The 10,482-nt window shown below is 35.2% G+C and overlaps 1 protein-coding gene across 1 annotated transcript; it reads left to right on the forward strand.

The window, feature by feature from the left end:
* Positions 1 to 1,068: 1,068 nt before the first annotated feature.
* On the forward strand, positions 1,069 to 4,040 carry LOC145065689 (phospholipase A1 PLIP2, chloroplastic-like). The gene is made up of 3 exons (XM_079012738.1): positions 1,069 to 1,970; positions 2,177 to 3,199; positions 3,300 to 4,040. The coding sequence occupies exons 1-3, from the start codon at positions 1,350 to 1,352 to the stop codon at positions 3,849 to 3,851; spliced, it is 2,196 nt and encodes a 731-aa protein (XP_078868864.1). The 5' UTR covers positions 1,069 to 1,349; the 3' UTR covers positions 3,852 to 4,040.
* The last annotated feature ends 6,442 nt before the right edge of the window (positions 4,041 to 10,482 follow it).

The raw sequence follows: 10,482 nt of genomic DNA on the forward strand, positions 1-10,482 counted from the left end.
TTTTCAACCAATGGTTCAACAATGTTGTTTTTCTTGAAAAAATTCATTTAAGCAAAATATCTACTCTGTCAGAAATATGTATCCTATCATTTTTCTAGAATATTATTCTAACACAATTTCATTCTAACAGAGTAAAATCGGGTATAATTAAAAATTACGTTACAAATAAAATTTAATTAATAAAAAAATCAGATTTTTTAAATCAAGAGAATTAATTAACTCTAAAAAAATGGAATTTTTCTTTTTTAAATTTATGTTAATTGACTAAAATACCCTTATAATTAAATTAGATGATATTTTTTTAATTATTTTTAATTAGTAGTATATATTAATATTTTTCTTAAAATAACTAAAATGATTGGCTCACAATCATTCATATATCTACACAATAGTTAGTTAGAACACAATAATCTAAGCTTATATATATAATTTTTTTTTTCAAAAAAGTCCTTAAATTTAATTCTATTAACAAAAAAATGCATCTCTAATTGTTTATTTTCAAAAAATCCTTCAAAATTTTAATTTTTTTTTTCAAAAAAAGTCCTTAAATTTAACCCTATTAAAGAAAGGCATCTCTAATTGTTTATTTTCAAAAAAAATCCTCTAAATTTTCAGAAAATGCAACCGGCATTAGCCGGAAACAAGGTTTTTTTTCAAGTAAAAAAAAAAAAAAAGTTATAAGTCAATAGAACCAAACTTCAGAAACTTTACTGCAAATTTATCTATTTAAAAAATGGATATAAGAAAAGTATAAATCCAGAAATTTACAACTATGATGATGTATTTTAGGTAAACTAAAATGTGACACAAACAGTATAATTTTAGAAAATTAAAATTATAGAAACTAAATGCAAATTGATAATTTCCGGCGATTTAAAAAGTATATAAACCGTTGATTCATTTTATTTATATTGATAAAGACGTGTAACGTTGTTCGATAAACAGGTCTATCAAACCAAAAAGGAAAAATACTGATATTTAAAAATTTTAAACAAAAATCTTTGAGGAAAGAGAGAGGGAGCCAGGGGCCAGAGGGACGTTCGGTGACCTATTTATGTTTTATGGTTCCGTGCTTCGTCTCAAGTCTCAACAACGTGCAACAGATCTCCCTCTCTCTCTCTCTCTCTCTCTCTCTCTCTCTCCATTTACATCTCTTCCATTTTCCTTTTCCCTCTTTGAAATCGGACTCAAACCTCAAGGAATTGTGCCTGGGACGTTATCAATTGAAGAAATTCAACCCATATTACCATTAAAATCATCTTTGATTTGTATATAATAAACTCATTTGTTTGAATTTTTTCCTCCAAGAAACCAGAGGATTTGTATAAAGTATAAACCAAACATCAACGATGGATGGTATCTATTTAAAGACAGGGTTTATTGGGATCACGACTCCGATCACCGCAGCCGGTGAGATTCGTAAAAACACAACTCAAATTACTACCTCCGCCGTCAGCCGGACGACGGCAAGTGCGATTTCATCGGAGAAACCTTCAGTGTCAGGTTCCTCTGCTCCTCGGACAACAGGGCCGTGGGGTTTTTCTTTGAAATTCCCTCTCCCTTCTTTGTTTGTCGGTAACCGAAACCGGTTCGATGCGTTAGCCGTCGACGACGCCGTTTCTGTTGATAGAAACGAAGAAACGAAGGAAGAAAGCGAGAGTAACAAGGAAAACGACAATTGGGTGTTGAAGATTCTCCATGTGAGGTCTATTTGGAATGAAAGGAAAGATGGTGTGATTGAAGAGGAAGATCGAGAAGGTAGAAATCCTTTGGATCATCAAGACGATGTTCCTTTAGATGATGCAGAAGAGTGTGATGCATGTAGCGTTGATGATTACGATGACACCCAAATCGAATTCGATAAGGCTTCGTTTTCAAAACTTCTTAGAAGGGTTTCTCTTGCCGAAGCACGGTTGTATTCTCAAATGTCCTATTTGGGGAGTTTAGCTTACTCCATACCTCAAATCAAGGTACCCATTTCGTGTCTATCTTCAATATTTCATTTTGTTTCATTATTATAGAAATACACGTCGATCGTCTGTTTGTTGGAATTTTGTGGCGATTCTTTAGAAACTGTAGAGGATTTTCAGATCCAGGCCTTTTTCATAAGTAATTATAGCAATGTAGGTTATTTGTTATAGTTTCGATGGTTGATCCGTATCTTTTTTTTTTTCAGCCTGGGAATCTCCTAAAACATTATAGACTCCGTTTTGTTACTTCATCCTTAGAAAAGAAAGTCCAGTTGGCTGCAAAAGCCGAGAAAGAGAAGGCTTTAGACGAGGTGATTCAGGAAGGAGAAGATGACGCCAAAAAGAAAGAAGATCAGACCTCAAAAGCTGATGGAGTTGAAGAAGACGACGAAGTAGAACAAACCACAGACACACAAAACAAGGTTGAAAACAAAGAAGAGAATCGAGGTGGAAATCTGATAAATGCTTCAACAGCTTATCATATCGCTGCCTCTGCTGCTTCCTACCTCCATTCTCAAACAAGAAGCTTTATTCCTTTCACCAACAATAAATCAGACAATGTTGGCATGACGAAAGCAGAGGTTGCTTCATTAATGGCAACCACAGACTCAGTAACTGCTGTAGTTGCTGCTAAAGAAGAAGTGAAACAGGCTGTTGCAGATGATCTGAGCTCTATGCATTCATCGCCTTGTGATTGGTTCATATGTGATGATGATGATGAAGGTAGCAACACGAGATACTTTGTGATCCAGGGCTCCGAATCACTTGCATCATGGCAAGCTAATCTGCTTTTTGAACCTATTGAATTCGAATCCTTGGATGTAATTGTGCATAGGGGTATTTACGAGGCTGCAAAGGGGATTTATGAGCAAATGCTCCCTGAAGTCCATGATCACCTTCAACGACATGGTGATAATGCAAAGTTTCGTTTCACAGGGCATTCACTTGGAGGAAGCTTATCTTTACTCGTGAATCTGATGTTGTTGATAAGAAACCAAGTCCCACGTTCTTCATTACTTCCTGTTATAACATTTGGAGCACCTTCAGTTATGTGTGGAGGAGATCGTCTTCTTCATAAACTTGGATTACCAAAAAGTCATCTCCAAGCAATCACTCTGCATCGCGATATTGTACCCCGCGCTTTCTCTTGCAAATATCCGACTCGCGTAGCCGAGCTTCTCAAAGCGGTCAACGGGAATTTCCGGAATCACCCCTGCCTCAATAACCAGGTAGAAAAACTGAAAAAGGCAAAAAGCAAATCTCTTTGGCTTTCCTCTCCGCTTTTTGTGGTTGTTAACAAAGGCATGATGTGATTTTTTTTTTTGGCAGAATTTATTGTATGCACCGATGGGGGAGTTTTTGATTCTCCAGCCAGATGCGAAACTTTCACCGAGTCATGATCTTCTACCTTCGGGCAGCGGTCTGTACATTTTGAGATCTGATGATGTGAATTTTTTAGAGGCAGAGAAGCAAATGAGGGCTGCCCGGACTGTGTTCTTGAATACGCCCCACCCGTTAGAGATTTTGAGTGACAGAGCTGCTTACGGGTCTGAAGGGGCGATTCAGAGAGACCATGACATGGTCTCGTATTTGGTGTCGGTTCAGAGTGTCATTCGTCAAGAGCTTAAACGTGTCAGAAAAGTAAGGAGAGAGCACAGGCGGCGTGCTTGGTGGCCCCTGGTGGTGCCACGTGGCGGTATTGATATGGTGCCAGATGGTCATGGTCAAAATCAGGCCGCCAAGTCTAACCTCCTGGGAAGCGAGGCTTTGAAAAGGTTTACGAGTTTGATTGCTTCTCAACATATGAACTTGCTTGTCATACTGTTGCTTCCTGCAAGATTGTTGCTTGTGGAGGCAAGTAATGCCATCAGGCTCGGATGATCCATCCATTTATCCATTTAAGTAAGTAATAATTGTTAGAAGAAAGAATATTCATTTATTGTTTGATATGGATATGGATATGGATATGGATATGGATGTTTCCATTTCCCTTGTTATGCACATATCATATGGGAAAGTGTCGATCACAAAAAAGAAAGTAAATATAGTCGCTCATTTTAGATCCCTCAATATGTTGGTATTTTACCTTTGTTATTTGTTTGTGCGGTGTGTATTTTATTATTATTTTTTTTTTAATTTTTATTTCTTGGAAGCTAAAAGTGGGTGTTTTTGCTTATACGGAAGTGGTATAAGAATAAGGACTTGTGGGAAAGAAATCTATTATGTATATGATAATGAGTATATGTTGCGTAGGTGCAAGAAACAGAGTTAGGAGATGTTGAAATTTCGGAATCGTGTTAAACGGGAGGGTATGACTCACTTGTGGGTTGGAGTTTTGTGGAGTTATAAATGAAAGGTGATAGATAATTAAGGTGGACAAAGGTGACAAAATAGAGGTCATAGTCCGGACCCCTTTGATTCATTCCAACAAGCCATCCATCTTTCTTCCTTGGCTTGGCATAAGTTAGTTGCTCAAATCAGCCGATTCATGAGTCATTTGGGGCCAATTATGGACCCACTTGGGTTAGAACTTAGAAGTGGTCACCTTTGCTTATAAAACCGGATATAAGTTGGTTTTTAATCTAAAACTAGATTATATATATTAAAAAAAAAAAAAAAAAAAAAAACTACGAATATAAGTGCTTATAAGGTAGTTGATAGTTATCTAGGAATATAAGTATTTATAACCTAGTTCATAAGATAAAAATAAGTTACTTTTATGGTTATAAAAATAATAAATTGGAGTAATACGTAGATAAACAAGTTGTACAATTGACGGAGTTTTGACTCTTAAAAGACTTCTCTTGGTTGTAGGTTTGTGTTGTAACTTGTAGAGTTGTAGCCTTGTAGGCAAATATCTATCCGCCAATTGGTGTATATCCACAATGTGTCTGGTACTGGTAGATGTAGGACCATGCAAAAGGCAAAGATGAGAGTTGAGAGAATTGTCCCAAGATAATAATATACAGGAAAGAGGAAACCACATTAGGGAACATAAATAAAAAAGAACAACAAACAATCCATGTGTAGAAATCTATACAGCTCATCTAAACTTATCGGCCTAGGAAATATATGCATTTTACAATCTTTATTTAAAACATCAAGTTTCATTTAAATTATAAATCCTAAGAACTTACAACTTATGTTCTCATTTTCGCCCTACCTATTTTCGTATATATCAATCTATTGCATTTTTAGAGAAAACTTTTATAATGTACATGATGGGGTTTGTTGTTTTTTATTGGTACCGTTCAAACAAATTCAGCTTGAGAAAATAGTTATTTTGGCATGGTTTGATTGTGGATTTTTCTTTTTTCCAAAATGAAATGACTTTTTTTTTCATTTAATATTTATATTTTTTAAATTTATTTTAAGGTTTTTATATAAAAAAAAGTCGTATTATTTTAGAAAAAGTTGTAATAAAGTTCTAAAAGTTTTTTAACGATAAATTCCTGATTATTTAACATTTTGTACAAATTAACAAAAAAAAAAAAATCAACTTTTATATTTTAACAGGAAATTACAGATTATGTGATTTTTCTAAAATAGCGAGATTTTTCTATTAAAAAAAAACTCTTTTAGAGCTTTATCAAAAGTTTTCTCAAACTAATATGATTTTTCCGTATAAAACCCTTTATTTTAATACTTTTCTAATTGAAAAATAGAAAACAACTAACACCCCACTCCCCCTTCCCCCCCATGAAACTTAACTTCGTAATCACCCTATTCTTGGCAGCACTCATCTTTTTATGATAACACTTAGATTGGATGACCACATTAGTTAAAATGTCAAAAAATGAGTAAAGAAACTAGAGCAACAAAGCTTGGCCCCCGCATACTAGTGGCTACGCCCAACATAGCCAGGTGAGACCCCGGTCACGCCTGATTCTTGAGTACGCCTCACGTAGGAAGAGAGTATGTCCAACGTAAGCGCTGGACAGTTGACTTTTGTTGACTTTTGACCTTTGGTCAAGGTTTAGGGTTTCGGACTATGGGAGGGGCAAAATGGTATTTTGCCCTTGAGGGGGTTTAGCTGTGGGATTTGGACTCGTTAGTTGAGTAATGGACCTTAATTATTAATTACAGTTAATTATGGTGTTATTAGGCGAAGTCTAGTTCCGGAAGTTTAGGTGCGAGATTTATATATCATCGGTATCAGGTGAGTCTCATTAATTATTCTTACCTGTGTGATAGAATAGTTGTATTTGTGATGACCATCCGGGTCTAACTATTATTTTGTATGATGTTGTTTATGAGTGACTGAGTGTAATAACGTAAATTTTCAAACCAAAATTTTCATTTTCAAAACACATAAAAACTCATAATGTATTTCTCAAAAACGTAATTGTTCAAGTATCAACACAAATCCACATAAAAATATCACTATCCCAAAATCCAAATGGCCTCGAAATCGGTATGTACAATCAAGTCGGCACCTTCCCGCGATCTTGTGAAGTACCTGAAACACATATTACACAACACTGTCACACCCTCGAACCGAACGACGGAAACGTCTGAGGGCTCGGGTGACTATAAATTGAAATATCATCACAATGAATATACATGAAATATAACACGATCATCACCAAACATTACATAATACAACTGATATTGTTCACATCAAGTACATTGTCTTAGATTACATATTCCAAAATGTTAATAATTGTATGATGCTTGACATTACACAAAATAAATCCACACTTGAAGATTCTTCTGCTTAACGGTTGCCTGAGAATACAGGTTATTTTGAAAACGGTCAACATATATAATGTTGGTGAGTTCATAAGCAAGTTTGATTTAAAAAGCTTTGTATCGATAGTATAATCCAGAAAATCTGATATTTTCTGTGAAATTTGTTTACAACATGATGTGATGATCTAATATATATATATATATATATATATATATATATATATATATATATATATATATATATATGTTTGTGTGTGTGTGTGTGATTTCAAAACATGTGTAAATGAATGAATCCCAAAAGTTTTCCTTGTTTTGTATTTGATGTATGTAAAAGAAAAATAAATGATGGTAATTCCCGGAAAATCCGATATTTCCCGATCTATAATAGAATTGTAACATTTGTATTATCGTATGGATTGTTTTGTATCGCCACAATATATGAATTTGATTTCCCCTGAAAAGTATAGATGGTAATGGATCTCTATGTGATTCGTTATAACCATGCATGATAAATGACTAATTCGCCTGTCTTGGCATTTTTCCAAACGTCGGTTTTGATCAAGATTTTGTCACCCGAGACTGACCGAGTCTAATTGTAGCGAACAGCTCAGATGTGGGGGAGTCACCCCCATATAGATCTATACACAAACTCTCGCTCTCCCTCCTCGAGACTCTGATTATAACTACAGGCTACGGCCAAACACTCAATGGTGTCGACCGATAATTCTCACTAGACCCTAGTGATTTCCTCATGAATATGTTTAATGTTAAACGTAGTTTGATTTACTAACACTTGATGATACTTGAATGTGAAAGACACAGCCCAACAAACATGAATAAGGACAGTTGCGGCCCATTAAACACATAAGTTAATTTAAGGCTTGATGGCATGCAAACGAGCACATTGAAGCCCATTAAGCATACAATGACTCTCTCCGAGCAAAAATTAACATGTAAATGGGCTACTAAGGCCCATTAACATGTAAAATTAATTTAGGCCCATTGAGCATGTCATTGGGTCACTAAGGCCAAATAGACATGAACTGATTATATTGGGCCCAATAAGCATGCAAATGGATCACGAAGGCCCAATAAGCATGTATTACAAGTATCAGGCCCAATATTGATACCATTGTTCTATTTTTTTTTTTGTATATTTGATGTGGTATAGCGTTTTTATATGAAGCATTTACTTATGATATTAAGGTGCTCAATATTTGATCTATAACGATATTATTGGTTTATAAAATATAATACTTTTAAATCCTTACAAAAACTGATATTTTTGGTCCAATGTTTTAATATTTGACACGTTTGACTCAAAATATATATATTTGACGATTTCAACCCTTGATTTGTAAGAGTTTACATTTTTCAGCCCTTATTTGTAACAACTTTTTTAATTTTGGCCAAAATTCCGTGAAATTTTCATTTTTGGCCCAAAATCAAAAAAAACTTTGCATTTTTGGTCCCAATTTAGAAATAAATGTTATTTTCACCCTTAAATTTGGTTTATTTAAATTTATGGCTCAAACTTTGATCAAATGACATTTTAAACCACAAAACAACTTATTTTTGGCAAATTTGGGCCCAAAATTGTGAGGCCCAATATTAAGCCCATTAGGCTAAAATTTACACTTTTGGCCCTTTGAAAAGCATGTTTACCATAAAAATCCATTTTTATACAATTATGACCTGTTTGATCCTTATAAAAACCAAAAATGTCACCTTTTTGCCCTTATTTTTGTTTTCTTGACAAATATGACCCTTAACAAGATTTTTGCTTTAAATTTTCATATCTTAAACATGTAAATGCTTTTAACTTGATAATATGATGTATAAGGTGTCTTAGTTCACTGATTATTACTCATTATTGCTCAAGATATCGAGATGAGTTTAGATCTAACACATTTTTACAAGATAAACCAAGAATTCACACATCAAGCATATAACACATAGATCTACACATTTTACTTGTATTCTCCCCCAAAAATCATGTAAAAACCGAAAACAAGGGGTATGAACTCACCTTGCTTAGTTGTTCATGGTTTGAAGAAGAAGTGGAAGAATATTTTTGATCCTAGCAATCTTTCTTGAGTGGATTTCGAACTTAAGAAGTTCTAGGAAGCAAAATCACAAAATAGATGTTGATAAGGAGTGATTTAGCTAAAGGATGAAGTAATCCAACTTAAATGTACAAGATCTTGCCAATGATTGATGATATTAGTGATGAATCTTCTTGGAACACATGCAAAAATCTCGAAAATCTTGATGGAAGGAGGAGTGTTCTTGAGAGATTTGAGAGTGTTTAAAAATGAAGTATGTGTGTGTGTGGTTTGCCTCTCGGTCGAGGGTAGTAAAGAGAAAGGAGAGAAGTCTTGAGGTGATGTTTGCATGGAGATATGAGAAGTTTATAGATATATGTTGTATATAATGCTTTGTTATCCCATATATAAAAATGATGTGTCATGGCTTAGGTAATTAGCCATTTCTCTTTTTATTTTTTTACACATGTGCCGAAAATTGAATTAAAAGAGAGAAGATGAATTATTTTGGCTCAATCTTGATCTTTACTCTAAATCATGAGGCCCATGGAGAAAGTTTTCAGCCCATTTGTCCTTTAGGATGGTTCACGGCCCAAATAGCATAAAATAATGGGTTTTATGGTCCATTTCGGTTAATTGGAGTTGTTATGGCCCAATAAGGCCCATTAAGGGTAAACTTATCCATTTTTGGCCCATTATGGCACAAAATGTTAAGTTTAATGAAATTGGGTTCAATTAGATCCCATTTAAGGGTCCTAAGCCTAAAATAGTCAAATTGGAAGGTTATTGGTCCATTAGGCCCAATAAGGAGATCCTAGTCCATTATGGACTTAAACCGGGATTCTTAGGGTTTCTAAATCCTAAGTTGAAAATTTGAAATGTTTTGTATAGATTTTTTGAATTTCAATTGGATTTTGATGGAACATCATACACATTTTCAAGTCATGGTTACAATTGTTGCCATTGCAAATTTTTACAAAAGTATAGAATTTCCTAGCAAATTTGCTAATCTTGACAAACACGGTAATCATAAAGCTTAGTGAGTTCCCCAAAATACCACATACACAATAATAAGCCTCTCATGGCTATAACTCGGTATGGACCCTCCGGTCTCATGTATCTCGGTGAGGACCCTTCGGTCTTACGGCTCGGTGTGGACCCTCCGATTATGTGTCTCGGTGAGGACCCTTCGGTCTCACAGCTCGAGTTGGACCCTCCAGTCCAGTGTCTCAGTAAGGACCCCTCGGTCTCACAACTCGGTTTGGACCCTCCGTTCCGATCTTGGTAAAACACAGAATAACATAGCATATATCACAAAGACAGGAATACACAATATCACATAACTCAATATAAGCACATAGGACCCTCTGGTCAGTAACTCAAATAAGACCCTTCGGTCACTCGATATTACCACTTAGATAAGTATAGTGAGAAGACTCACCTCGTAAGAAATCAGATAACCTCGAACTCAAATCACCGGTCTAGCCTCCGCCTAACACAACGATAATTATTTCTAATTAATAACAGCTCTCAAGGAAGCTAAAGTAATCCATTTACAAAATCACAGAAGGATAAAATACCATTTTACCCTTCCATGGCCTTAATAGTCCACAAATTAACCAAACCCTAAATGTCAACTAAAAGTCAACAGCAGCGCATACGCTGCGCTTACAAGCTCACTACACTGGGTGTACTCTTTCGCCATACATGCATCGGGGATTCTCACCCCTACGCTGTGCGTACTGGGATTATGCTCAGCGTACGCCCCAGTTTTT

Source organism: Lactuca serriola, chromosome 8 (genome assembly GCF_051521515.1).
Source record: "Lactuca serriola cultivar US96UC23 chromosome 8, Lser_US96UC23_V15, whole genome shotgun sequence".
NCBI lineage: Eukaryota > Viridiplantae > Streptophyta > Magnoliopsida > Asterales > Asteraceae > Lactuca > Lactuca serriola.